The sequence below is a fragment of the Staurois parvus genome, unplaced genomic scaffold (assembly GCF_062004578.1).
Source record: "Staurois parvus isolate SC_StPar_1 unplaced genomic scaffold, SC_StPar_1.0 ptg000081l, whole genome shotgun sequence".
NCBI classification, from domain to species: domain Eukaryota; kingdom Metazoa; phylum Chordata; class Amphibia; order Anura; family Ranidae; genus Staurois; species Staurois parvus.
This window is the reverse complement of record NW_028317877.1, coordinates 15,186,214-15,201,260: the sequence shown is the minus strand read 5'-3', so window position 1 is coordinate 15,201,260 and position 15,047 is coordinate 15,186,214. Positions and strand designations below refer to the sequence as shown.

Genomic DNA, 15,047 nt, shown 5'->3' with positions numbered 1-15,047 from the left:
ATATATTTGAAATGCTACAATTGTGGCCATATTCAATATATATATATATTTATTACAGGTACTTGTATAGCTCCGTCAATTTACGCAGCGCTTTAACAAATATATGTTAAAATTACTTCTTTATATGTAAAAAAAAATATGAAGAATATATTAAAAAAATATTTTTCATCTTTCAATATTGTACATTCACATCAGTCCCTAACCCTCAAGGGGTGTACAATCTAAGGTCCCTAACTCACATTCATACATACACATACTAGGGACAATTTAGACAGGAGCCAATTCACCTACCAGCATGTCTTTGGAGTGTGGGAGGAAACCCACACAGTCACAGGGAGAACATGCAAACTCCAGGCAGGTGGTGCCGTGGTTGGGATTACGAACCAGCAACCCTAGTACTGCCAGGCGGAGGGCTAACCATTTAGCCACTGTGCTGCCCATAATATATATGAAAATATATGAAAACTATTTTTCACAATACATTTCAAATATACTGTATGTCTTTAAAAATACAAATCTACATTTTTGGAATGCATTTACAAATTTATGTAAAAATATATGTTAAAATTACTTTTTTATATGTAAAAAAAATATGAAGAATATATTTAAAAAATATTTTTCATATATGTAGCAATATAAAAAAACACATTTCAATATGCAGTATATATATATATATATTTATTGAAATATATTTTATATACTATGTATATTTTATTATATACTATATAAGACATACAGTATATTTGAAATGTATTTTTAAAAAATGTTTTTCATATATTTTGTAATAAAAACACATTTCAGCATGCAGTATATCTATCTATCTATCTATCTTATTTTATATGTACATATATATATATATATATATATATATATATATATATATATATATATATATATATTGAATATGGCCACAATTGTTGCATTTCAAATATATGTCAATATACTTGGGAAGAATATTTTTAAAATATATTTAAAATATATTTTTGTTTCATGTGGGACATGAGAAATATGGCCAAAAGAGCTTTGGCCATACTTCCCTTTTAAAATGAAGCTCTTCAAATAAACCATACCCTAGCTATGGCTATGGCTATTTTGTAATAATAGGCTAAAGCCAATGTCAGCTGACATCACAGAGCCGCACTAGTCTTTAGAATGATCCCAACAATAATGTCAGGATCCACCCAGATGCTTGCTGGCTCAGCCTCTCAGCATGCCATTGCATCCCGCCTTGCACTCCAGCAAAGCAGAGACTGGTGACTGATAGTCACCACTCTCTGCTCAAAGAGGACCAAGACTGAGCAACCAGCCATCGTATTACCGTACAGATCTCCGGTGGGGGACAGCTGCAGCATCGGTCTGATGCTGCAGCAGGTAAGTGAGTACGTATATTTATTCTTTTTTCTAAGTCCACACTTATTTAACTGAAAGGAAAGTTGGTTTCCTGTTTTCTAAATTATAAAGAGCCTTCTGAGTCCTCTAAATGTTGCCTTTCCCCATACATATGAAAGCTTGCACTGTCCCCCTAGACATGGATCCACAAGTGCCCTTATAGCTATACAGTCTAGGTGGCAGATATAAGAGACTTCCACCAGCATACAGTACAAAGGCAGTCTGCATTTCTCTCGATGTAGCAAAGCAATCTGTGACATTTTAGTTATGCAGCTGTTGATGTTCTGCAACTGCCTATCCCTCCCCTAGAGAGTGTAATGTTACAATTATCAGCTACAGAAAGCAATGTCAATCTAAGCAGGTTCATTGAGGTTATTCACGGTGCTAATGTGCGGAAACTCCTCATTATCATGAATATGAACTTATGAATAACCCGTCCTAAAATTGTATAATCCAGGTCTCTTCTATAGAACTAGACTCATAAATAATTATCACTAGCTCCTTCTATTGGCTCTACCTCTTATGTGTTTTGTTACTGAATGGTGAGTAATAATAGATGAGCTAATAACACTTTCTACTTTTCATAGTTTCTAAACTTCAAACTCATGCATTAAGATGTAGAAATATTCAGCAATAAACTGTGAGGACATCCCATGGAAACCATTGACTTCCACTGCCTGATAGGGCAGTTAATATTTTACTAAGTCACGCTGAGGCTTGATAACTGCTCATTGTTAGCAGTTGTTAAAAGGCACATATTCCTTACTTCACACACCTCTTGGAACTTTGCCATTGACTCAAGGAGATTAGAATTAGAATGTAGCATTTTTACACACAATATCTATTTCATTAGTTGTGCTTCTTTATAAATCATTTTAGGGTAGCCTTTGGCATTGTTCAATAAGAGTGAAAATAATTCAGTGAAACTTTTCGTGTTAATCACTATTAAGTTAGTCAATTTTGCCAATTTATAAAGACTTTCCCACCTCAGGGAATTTACTCCACATTACTTCTGACATAACCCAGTATTTTCAATGTAGGAAAACTGGAGAAGGAATTTTCCTCAAGGTGACGCTCCATTTTCCCTGGTGCTCCATTTTCCCTTTCTTTTCATGGTAGTATATCTACTTTTCATGTTGATATTACCATTTTCCTGGTCATAGTTTTATAAAAGTGAATGAAAACCAAGTGAGAATTTTGTAGAAAATCATACAAAATGAGGCAAAACAAAATGTTATCACAGCAAAATGGAGAATTAAGCCCCATGATGTATTACATTTAGAACTTATGTAAAGAATACTATCTCTACAGATAGGCTACAGTGTCAGATTGAGGGCTACATTCTCAATACAGTTTATGCTAATTTAGTCAAATGTGGTATCTTGATTAGCAGTTTGATCAAGTTCCATCTTTAACCTGCTGGTAGAGTGCAAACACAGTATGCGTGGCGATGAGGCTCAGCAAGGCAGACGGACTGAAAGACATAGAGGGACATAGTTACCCAATGAAAGAAAATCTGTTGTTAATTTAGGGACCTCAACCTGAGCATCTGATGAAAAAACACTTTTAAAACATTGCCTGTGGACAAATTTGGGTAGGGAGTGCATCGTTTTCATGCTTGACGTATTTGTTATCTATTTACTTGATACAACCTTGTCTTTTATATTTTACCAAAAATTGAGTAATCTATTATTCGTAAGTATATTATTGTGACACAAAAAATACCATTATTTTTTTCTACATAGGCTCCTCTTTCATAAAATATATAATGTTTTGGGGGTTTTGAGTAAGACTGGGTTCACATATATGCGGTGCGGTATATCGCATGTAATTCGCACAGGAACCTCACCACACTCCTATGCAAATCACATGCAGTTTGTGTGCGGTGCAATTGGAGTCATACATTTTGTATGGCTCTAATTGCACCGCACCCGCACCAAAAATGTGCAGGACCCTTTTTTGGTCTGCACTAGAATTGGATTGCATGGGTATTCACACCTATGCAATCCGATTCTGCACATCACATCGCGTTTTGCAGACTGCTTTCGGGGATTTGGTAACTTAACATACACACCCGCAGCGGTTCGCATGTACAGGGTGCGATTCTGATACGATGCAGAATTCGCACCGAAACCACTGCGAATTCAGCAACACATCAGTGTGAACCAGGGCTGACCCTAAAGCCTAAAATGTGCATTGTAAGATGTGTGACATTGCATTTTCACAAGATCTGCTGAATTTTAAAATATACCTGAAAAATTAAATGAATGCAAAATAAAACTAATTTATGAGCTCCATTTTAAAGTACAATATCTTCAATCCATTTTTCATTCAAACAAGTATAGTAAAACTGTGCTAAAGTCTGTTGAAGGACTGTTAATAAAACTGTTATCATATTGACCATCTTCCAGCAACAGTTTCATTACTTTTTCAGTTAGGCCACCTGAATCTGACTCTTGGAGGCCAGCCATGTTGTAATCAGAATTCACAGAACGTCTGTTGAATTTGGCATTCGTTGCCTCATAGTCACCTTTTTAATTGTGTGATTAGAAAGTAATCTGGAAGAGATGGTAACAATAAAAGTGAGAATTGCTTTCAATCATCTAAACATATTGACAACACTTTAAAATTACAATCTCAATCACCCTTGTAATATTTTAAAGGGATTGTGCTATTAAAATATAAATCATAATTTTTCTAAGACACTGGTCGTGTTTAAATGTCAATTTAATGCCAGCGACCTACCTAGACCATAATTGCGATATTTTATTTTTAACTTCTGTTATATTGATCTTCACTGTAGGAAAACCAAATGGCTATAGCAAGATGTAAGCAGTGCAGACAGCCATCCTGATTTCCACATATTGTGGTCTTGTATGCCACCATGCCATTTAAAAGTAAAAAAGTCATACAAGGAATTTAAAGGCTAATTATGCTAACTAACTTTGGATATTGCTAGTTGCCTGGTTGTAATGCTGATGTACATCCACTATTTTTGAGTCACTTGCCTGGAATAGGCATGCAGATCAGGAAATTCAAGGTAAAGTTAGGCCTCATGCATATGGACGCTTACTAGCTCCTGTGTTCTGAGGCTCAAAATCCACAGCATGTGCCATGTATAGCTGCCAATGCAAATAGATGGTTGTATGGCGTCATGCTCAGGTAAACGCAGAGGGCTTCTACATCAGCGCTTACCCATGCAACACTTCTCCTTGAACACACCATTTTTGCACTTGGGGAGAAGTGCTGTATGCGCATGTGCAGGCAGATGACAATGTAGAAGCCATCAGCATTTTTGTTGGCAGCTGTACGCACCACATGTGGCTCCCAGGGTGCCTGAAAGTGTCAGGGATATTAAACATCAGCACACAAGAACTAGTAAGTGTCCCTGTGCATGAAGCCTTACAGGTCTTTGTTTTGGGTTAGTGACCCAATGTATTGAAGCCAGAGGTTCAACAGGGAATTAGCATGTGCAGTGTGAGAATTCAGCAATGGCAACCATATATCCCTCAGGAAGGTTTCATTTGAAGAAGCTGAAAAAGCTTGTGTAGCCCCCCACAGCGGCTGAATGTGGATGCATAGGAGTGACACCCCCCCACACACAGATACACACACACCCTTTCCTAATACTTGATTCTTTTTAAATCTGTGATGGGGTTGCTGAGCAGCGTGTTCAGATAGCTTGCCCCCCCCAACTTCTAACTATCTGAGCACACTGGATGAAGGAGGTGAAGTTCTAACTTTCAATGCAGGAGGAGAGGGACAATATAGATAGTGCACACAGAGCAGAGGCATAGCTGGGGGGGGGGGGGCAGGGGGGTACATATGTACCCGGGCGCCAAGGTACAGGGGCGCCAAAATGAGGTAACAAGATCACTGCAGAGGCTGCAGCAGATGTGTCATCTTATACGTCTGCCATCCACAGTGAGTTATGAGAGCAGAGAGGAGTGGGCCGGGAGAGGAGCGGAGAGGAGGGCAGTGAGCCAGGCATGTGCCAGAGGAGACAAGGGGAGAGCAGAGCCGGGTGAGTACTGCCATGGATGAAGGGGGGGGCAATGTGGTTGGGATGGGGGGGTGTCTACAGGGACCATATGAAGTGGGGGGGTGTCATGAGGTGGCCGTTCATCTCTGGGCGCAAAATATCCTGGCTACGCCTCTGACACAGAGCCCACAAAAATCCCTACTCTCTCCTCTTCTGAAAGCTGTAAGACAGGACATCTGCAGGTCTATGCCTTCTGTGCCAGAGAGAATGGAGTAACTATTGTCAGCTTGTGTTGTGAGTTTGTGTTTATGTAAAAGATGATAATCAGAAGAGGCACAAGGCTGCACAATTACATGAATATCTGGCAGCTTGCAGAGGAAGAGAGAGAGGGGATGATGTGGCTCTCCTTCTTGCATTGGTATGCCCAGAGAAGGTGGCAGAGGAGGTACAGGGCTGCAAAAAGAAGATGGGGTGATGGCTCCAGTTCTGGCTGTAACTATCTGATAGGAACACCCATAAATTGGGCTTCAGCCTGGAGTGGAGCTACAGCCTGCGCTGACAGAAATAAAATGGCATATTATTTATGAAAAACTGTCAAGGTCCTACCTTTTCCCTGAGGTTATGTTACTCCATGTGCTGGCGTCCATCTTGGATTTCTGCTGAGCATGGTGGGAATCCTTTATGCCTTCAGGTATCTGAGGTCCATCCCCCAGAGGGGTGTGGCTGATGACATATAAGCCTGTGGTCCGCACATGCTCTTTGTGTCGCTATTACTCTGTTCTGACTCTCGTGACTCTCCTGGAATCTGACTCGGCTTGTGACTCGACTATTCTTTGTGTTCTCCTTTGATCTGACCCTCTGTTGCTGAACCCGGCTCGTGACCTGTGATTCTCGTCTGCTGTCCTGTACCGTTTTGTCCCGTTGTTGTCGACCCGGCCTGCCTGACTACTCTTTTGTCTTTTCCACCAGCTACACGCCATTGGCGGCGGCCATTACCGCAACTGAGGTGTCTCAGGGCCCGCGACCTGGTTCCTGGCTGCGTCAAGTCCATCCCCACCATCAGGGGCCATGGTGAAGGGCAGCCAGTGCGTTACATTGTTAGGCCTGCCTGTCCGTTCCTCAGCTCCTGCCCTGACATAAACCTGACATAAACTCTTCACAGATTTGAACTTGATCAAGCACAATTTGCACTTGGTCCCCTGGAGCTTTAAAAATTATTTTGATAACTGCTTTATATTATCCATGAACATGAGAAAACAGCAGTTAAGATATCATGTCTGTGGGTGACCCATAAGTCTGCTGGCTGGTAGCTTTTAAGAGAAACAATTATTTGGTCTAGCCAGCCCCCTGCTGGAGCATCCCGCTCCTCGATCTGCCCAGCTTACTATGCCCTGTCATTAGACTTTAGCACAGTCATACTTGTTTGAATGAATAACACATGGCAGGCTTTTACTTAGAAAAGGATCTTTTAGCTTGGTTTCATTCTGGAATAATATAATTTGGTATATTATGAAATTCAGCAATTCCAGTGAAAGGTCAAGGCATGACTTAAGACTATAGACTTAAATTATTTATATATTCTTAACCAGCAGTGAAATAAGCCATCCCTGACCCTTCTAGTTGCTTCTAACAGGAAGTAATTAATTCTCAAAGATCACAGCAAAGAATCTAAAATTGGGTTGCAGTATCTCTATTGTGAAATGTGAAGACTAATTTCTCCACAATGCCATTAACAGAGGTGAATAATGGCCTGTTTAAAGTGCCTTTACTACTTGTTAAGAATATGTAAATACTGTCATTAGCTCTCTTAAACCTGTTGGCTTCATTAGACTTTATCCACCTTAAAGAATTAGGTTTTCAGACCTCTGCCTTATAGGCCATTTCTATTGCAGTGCCACCTATGACTTAGGGACTACACCATTTTGCCATAAAAGAGACATTTATTCTGAACAAAATGAATTTTTAACTGTTTTAAATTGTTGAATCCATATTAGAAATAAATTTGATAGAATAACAGAGAAGATAAGCTAGTGTGACAAACCCCAGAAAGACTCCCTTGAGGACCTCCCCTTTAAAGCCTTTACATGGGCCTATAAAGAAGTGGCATGGAAAGTATTCTAGGTTCTAGTGGAAGTTACAACATATCAGCAGCCATTCAATCGATGTAAACTTTAACTTTGTTTTATTATCAGTCACCTTCAGTTTGTGAGAGCAAGGTATGTGTGCCTGAAATGGAATAACCTCATTGCAAGGGCTGCTGTTTAGCTGTGTGAATATTATTTAGTTTGCATATACAATTTTTTGGTTTGCTACTTGGGGTACAATGACAAGCAAAGGTTACTTGCTTAAGCATAGAAAGAAGAATACAAAAGTGCTCTCTGAGTGTAGTAATTTGTTAAAAACAAGTTTAATAAAAGATATGTAACAACTCACAAGAGAAGCATGTCAGACTGCACATCACAATAAGGCCATCTTCTATGCCACATATGATCTGGATTGCTGGAGGCGATATGTCTCAGAAGCTGCACAGTTGCACTGAAGAAACTAATGCTCCGAGACGGCTGGGTTCCCATTGCTGAGAGCAGTGATGTCACTGGAACTGGAAGTGAAGAAGAGGCTTGTGGTCGACACGTGTTTGGAGCATGTGTGCTCATTCCTCAGGCCGTGATGTGGCCATGCACATTGTGACCTTTTTTAGAGTGAACCAAGGGCAGAGCACATCCAAGGTCTCTGCAGGAGGGAAACGTATTCGATCTACGTCTCGGACACCATGGCCCCTTGGGGGAAGAAATGTGGACCTAGAGGTCCATTCTATCGTGTAAATACTGGGCCATACTGCAAATACTATCCATAGTACAGTATTCCAAGATGGCCTTATTGAAATGTGCAGTCAGACAAGCTTCTCTTGTGAGTTGCTACATATCTTTTATTAAACTTATTTTTAACTACACTCAGAAAGCGCTACTTCCTTCTTGCCTTACAGCAGAGCTTCTACTCTGACAAGCCAGCTGCTTTCTCCTTGAGTGGTCCTAAGAACAAATACCTGATCTATAAGGACTATGGACTGTGTTTTTTTATTAATGGACACTGGGTCAATGGCTAGTATTATTCCCCTTGTCAGTCTGATTCCCTGAGTACCACTATTATATTTTTTACTTGCTTTAGAATAACCTCTGTAATAGGGTAGTGTCAACTGTATATTATGATAAACTGTATATGCTAATGCTTACCTTCTTTTGTGTAATTGCTTTACAGTAATTGGTTTTGTTGATTCTTATTTAATTGATTTCTCTTATCTGTTCCATAGCTGCATTTGCCTTTGTTGTATTAAAAGATGATGTAAAAGAGCCAGAAAAAGATATTAAAGAGGACCTTAAAGCGATAGTAGCCACAAAAATAGCAAAATATGCTGTTCCCGACCATATTCTGGTAAGTATGTCTTATGTATTCTAAATACTTCAATGTTTCTGTATCTTTTTAATGATAACTTTGGTATAGCTGGTAGTTAGTCACATTTAGGTGGACTTGTTCTGTAATGTTGAATAAATTGGAGAAGCGACTTGAAGTATTACTAAACCCACAACAGTAAAATCTGTCTGTATATGCAGTAAACCATGCTTGTTATACTCACTGTGGAACCTAAGGGGTTAATCCTCCACATTGTGTAAAAAGGATGTTTAATCCTCTCTTCTCTGATCCTGCCCTTCTTCCAGTGTCTCCTAAATATCTCCTGATGGAACATAGGCTAGGGGGAAAGCTGCACAGTTTGGTGTGTATTGCAAGAGAGAGTTGTTTGTTTTTTTGTTGGGAAAGTACATGTGATCAGCACAGGGTCAATCAGCACTCTTCAGACAGAGGTCAGGGCTCCTGCATCCTCCTACAAGCTTTAACTAGTGCTTTGCTGGACACTGATAGAAGTCACAAGACTGCTCTAACTGCTGATGAGAAAAGCTATTTATCAGTTTATATTTACTAAAATAATTGCATTTATATGTTCTGTGTACTGTGGGAGACCAGATACAGTGAATGTCCTTGGTTAGTAACACTTTAAGCTATGAAACATCTTCAACATTACAGAACACGTCTGGCGGAATTTGACTTACTACTACTAGCTATACCATGACCTAGATAAATGAGAGCCTTTAGGAATGGGGACACAACGAGACAGTACAACCATACAGGTTATGGTGAGAAGGAACTAAAGAATCAATTATCCCTTCAACCAAATACATTCGTAGCCTTCTTAGAACACATTATTCCTCTTTTATCCTTGTGTATCCTATTTTATCCTTATCTTTTCTTATTTTCCCCTCTCAATTATTTGTAGACAGGCTCATATCAACCATTTAGCCACCTTAGAACAAATTATGTGTTTGAGGGCTAGTAAAAGCTAATATCGGCAAATGTAGGCTGCTTAGCCGCAAATAAAGTTCCTTGGAGTGTACAGGTCTACATTTGGCTCCAAACACTTTACACTTCGTCAGCTGTAGTTTCAATTAAAACAATACTGTTGCTTTGTTGGCCTCAACAAGTTTGGCCTTGAAACTCAATCGCCCTTTCCCCAAAATTCAGGATGGACTTCCAAGTGGCTCTTCCTTTTGTCCTTTGCTTCATATATCACAGTGTGCCTTTCACTGTCTGTACAAGTACAGGTACATTGTGCGCATGTGGAACAAAATTTCATTCCAAAGCTGCAATTAAATGTTTTGCTTTGATACCCAGTTCCTTTGCTTCCTATATCACGCTGCACCTCTCATTCTCTCTTCTAGTTAAGCTGAAGCTTGTTACATTCAAAATAATAAAAGTGTTCAAAAAGCCATTTCTTCTAAAAAGCTTGGTTGAGCTAAATCTTTTATTTAAAGTGGAGTTCCACCCTAAAGGGGAAGTTCCACTTTAAAGATTGGTCCCCCATTCCCCATTAAGGATTGGCACCTTTGGGCAGCGGGTACCCGAAATTGACAGGTATCCACTCCCACTTCCACTGCGATCGCCTAGGTAATCGGAAGCAGAAGTTGTCCTCCTACCCTCCCTCCATGTAGTCTTGTGGGACACGTGACAGGTCCCAGAAGACGATGGGGCCATTCAGGAAGCACAGTTCTACTCGCGCATGCGCAGTGGGTACTTGGCTGTGCAGCTGCAAGCTGTCACATCCGGGTGCCCACACTGAAGATGCCAGTGCCTGGAATACAGGACGGCCGGTGAAACAGGCTGCGGCGGGGACACCGCGGGATCATGGGACAGGTGAGTGGCTGATTTTAATAGTCAGCAGCTACAGTTTTTGTAGCTGCTGACTTTTATTTTTTTACAGAGTGAGTGGAACTCCGTTTTAAATCCACCTTGAACACCTCTCATTTTCTGTGTTTTCCACAGTTGTAAGACCATTTCTTAATTTGTCTTATGTACTCAGTAATAGCCAACAAGCCTCAGCAATCTCCATAAGCCTGATACCTCTGATCATGTGAGTCCCTGCACCACTGGGTCCTCATCACTCCACATTTCTGGTGACCGATGAAATTGAGGTTGTGTTAAAGCGGAGTTTATGGCTTCTAGATAATTGTGTCCAGGTTGGAGAAATGCTGGACCACTTCAAGAATGATTTGGTTACAGTTAAATGAACACATAGGACATTTTGCCTGCTCCTAGGCAATGGTACAAAACATTTCACGTTTTTTACGAAAAGATAAAGCCTACAAAATCTAGAGTAATCACCAACCAAATGAAAGCTGCTTTTATCTGGTGACCTGTTTTCTGCAAAAAGCCTGGATTAAATGTCAGCAAACAATGTGAGACTTACTTTTACCTAATCAGCAATACTATAGACTTGTAATGTCATCTTTTTTTCTTAGATGGTGAAACGCCTTCCCAAAACTCGATCAGGGAAAATCATGCGGCGTGTACTGAGGAAGATCGCCACTGGCTACACTGAGGATCTTGGAGATATAACCACCCTGGAGGATCCAGTCATTATTACAGAAATACTGGAAGCATATCAAAAATACAAATCAGAACAGACAAACAAATAACTTAGAGACATCTCTTTATTGGAGCCAAATTACAGATCAACCGTTTGTTTTACCATGTACCATTGGAGAACCCTGCAATGCTCAGCTTAGAACAACCTGTTCTTTCTATTAACCAATCAATTAACTTATTTGTTGTACAATAAAATAACGGATCATAGCAGAGCCTTGTGATTGTTAATGTGGCAAATGGTATTCCCTGCAAATGGAACTCCAGGCAAATGCAAACAAAAAATCATCCAATCGTTCATTAATTCAGAAACCATTAAATGTATGTATGACTAGCATCAATCTTTAGGACTGGGAGAGGGAGGGTCAGCTCTCTAAGCCCAACGGAACACTATGGCTTTGCCTACTACTGTGAATCTAGCCTTGCAAATATGCTTTCTCTCAACATTGCTTCCCTGAATTTCTGGTACTTTACAGAGAAGAGATAACAGGAAACAGTGCAGTCTCCAGCAGCTTTCATTCTACTAGCTAGGAGAAGCAAGGGAGTGTCTTGCTATCAAAGGTTACAGGGCTGTGTGTTTGTGTTGAGGCACACAGCGTAGAGAGACACAACTCTAGTCCTGGCCAGGAGCAGGCATGGAAGGGTGATTCAGAAGACTTTGCAAGGGAAAGGAGACATCCTAAAACAGGAAAAGTTACGTAGTGATCATGGCACCAGCTTAAAAAAGGCAAAGTTTAAAGATGAAGAAGCTGCATAAGGTATTAAATTAGCTGTTGAAATTGCCAAAATAATTGAGGGTTTGATATCACTTTAAAATAGCTCAACTTACAGTAGAAAACTATGTTACTGGGGAGGAGGTAACAGAGAAGGACTACTGCTCTCTTTGTGGAAGCAATGGTTTGACATGACCCTTGAAGACCTACAACTCTGCAATCAGCAAGGAGTGTGGGCTTTCCTGATTGCAGAGCTGTAGGAGGGTGTTGGACTGCTGCAGAGAGACTACTGCTTCTACCCAAAAAGTAGCAGTTTGGGAAGTTTCCTACTGCCACTGGAGATGTTTATATGTATATAACACTATTTCTCTGCACACTTTACTTACGTACAGACTTAAAAATTAAACTTCAAATTGGCTTCAACTGCAATGCAGTCTGCAAAGAGGTCCGCAGTCTAACTGTGCTGTCTGGCAGGGGTGCCTTGCTTACAAAAAGTATGGTAATCCAGCTAATAAACATGATAAACAAATGTTTTCAGAGCCCAAAGTCTTAAATATTTTGCCAAATGACAGCAAGAAAGTGAAAATCCCCCTTCATCAGGGATGTAGATGAGAATTAAAGTATTAAAAGTATTAAAATAACACATTAAAAAAGTTGATAAAAGAGAAACAGTAGTAACCCATTTCTTGTTTATAAGTTGTATTTAAAAGTATTTGCATTCTTATCTATAGTTCAGATAAAAGCGGATTTTCTGGCCTCCAAAATACGTTGGATGCTTTTAGCTTTTTTGCTATTATTAATAGACTTTGGACGTTTGGTGCCCTTATTGGCTCAATTACATGTGGATTTCTCTATTTGGGTAATCCCCGTTTTCCAAGAGACCCCCCATTTGGCTTGCCAAACCCAATCCTTCAAGACCCAAGTCTTTTTTATCATCTGGAAATTTGTGCCCAGCATCTTGCTTCTACTTTCTCTTCAATGCAAGAGTGGCTGAACAGATACTATACATTTTTTTGCAAGAACAGTTCACTTATTTACAGCATAGTGCAATTGTGTATTCAGCCGTTTGCCTTGTACTCAGTTTTAATAGAGCAGAGACTGTACAAAGATATTAATACCCTTTTGAAGGATCACAAACGTGAAACTCACTTTATTTATTATTAACATGGTATAACAAGATGATCAAGTGCACTTCTGCAGTCCTATAAAACCAATCCTTTTGCCTTTGTTCATGCTTCATTTTATAGTTCAGACTAAACTCTCTGTTACTATGTCTTTCAAGACTTTGGTTCCACAAGCAATACAAGTCGTATAGGACACCATGTATTGTAAGCAAGCAGCTATGGTAATACTGACCACCATAAAAACTTTTCTTTTTTTGTATCTGTTCCACTGATGCAACACCGCCTGTAACTTCCATACAATCACATGTAAGCAGGGGCGGACTGACCACTTGGAAACTCAGGCACTGCCCGAGGGCCCGGGGTCAGTAGGGGGCCCCATGAGATGCCCCTGGTACCTTTTTCATAGGCTTTTTTGTTTGGGCAAGGACACAGGGTCCCCATGATCCCCTATTGCCCGGGGGCCCCATGAGTTGTCAGTCCGCCCCTGCATGTAAGTGAATACAATGTATATTTTTGATGTCCATGTGGAAATCCATCATGTCAAATCCCCAGTATTTTACTTGATTCAATAAATTTTATATCTTGTTTAAAAACCTGGAACAATGAAAAGTAAAAGGTGACACAAATAGCAGCCAAACCAGCTTTATTTTTTAATGCTATAATCTGCATAGTTGGAATCTGATTGGTGGCCCCCACTTTCCTTTCATTACATTTTTACACTTGAAGTCCACTGATATCTTTGCTGCTGTGATGTTCAAGGTAACCGGTGATTTCTAAACAACATTACTGTAAAACAATGCTGTAAATACATCATTGCCTTATATAAATGGAAATGGTCAAATCTACAGATTTCTAACTGACATAACTATTTCAGTAAAGATCATTTTATCTGCTACTGTGTCATCTCTTTATTCACCTTCTGATATGTTACTTTTTTAGAATTCTATTTTCCGTGTTTATGGTGTTTTATTTATATATATATATATATATATATATATATATATATATATATGTATGTGTGTGTGTGATATAAGTATATATTATATAATATGGTGTTTCTTGCACCCTCTACTTCAAACTAATTTTTTTCAGGCTTTCCCATGTGTGCTGACTATGGGTGCTGATCACTTTTAATCAATTGTTCTCTTGCAATCAGACTAATAGAAGATCCAGATGGTATCTACTTGTTCCAATCTTGTAAACTGTCTATCAAAACAGGAGCAGTAGAAATATAATCAAATGTCCCGATAATAAGGTGGGTCCTAAAGCAGGATATTTTGTTTTATCATAGGATCTTTAAGTTCGGGGTCGGCAACCCGTCAATCAGGATCTACTTGTCCATCATGGCCAGGTGACTGATAGATCATGCCCTGGGCTTGTCGACCCGCCATTTGCAGAGCAGTGAAGAGTGGGGAATGCACCACCGGAGTGAGCAGCAGTGTTAATTTTGACATTAAATTTCAATTTAGTTTTAGTCAATCTTTTAACTAACATGCAATTTTAGTTTTAGTTGTATTTTAGTCTTTTGACTAAAATGCCATTTTGATTTTAGTCATCTGAATAGTTTTAGTCATATTTTAGTCGACTAAAATCTCTAATACAGTGGTCTCCAAACTATGGCCTGGGGGCTGGATGCCGCTTGCCCTTATGGCACTTTTTCTCCCACTGACAACAAAAGGGCATAATTTCTGCTACTGACATCAACAACAGTCAGTATTTCTCCCATTGACACCAATGATGGGACACTATTCCTTCCATTCACACCAACAATTGGGCACTATTCCTCTCACTGAAACAAACCATGGGGTACTATTCCTCCCACTACCACCAACGATGGGACACTATTCCTTCCACTGACACCAACGATGG

The 15,047-nt window shown here is 39.7% G+C and overlaps 1 protein-coding gene across 1 annotated transcript in view; it reads left to right on the top strand.

Annotated features, from left to right (window-relative positions):
* ACSS1 (acyl-CoA synthetase short chain family member 1) overlaps nt 1-14,073 on the top strand; it is a 167,223-nt gene extending 153,150 nt beyond the window's left edge. Inside the window, exons 13-14 of the mRNA XM_089669805.1 lie at nt 8,679-8,800; nt 11,218-14,073. Of these exons, the coding sequence (XP_089525931.1) occupies nt 8,679-8,800; nt 11,218-11,394 (299 nt within the window). The 3' untranslated portion in view covers nt 11,395-14,073. The remainder of the gene's footprint in view (nt 1-8,678; nt 8,801-11,217) is intronic.
* Nucleotides 14,074-15,047: the final 974 nt, after the last annotated feature.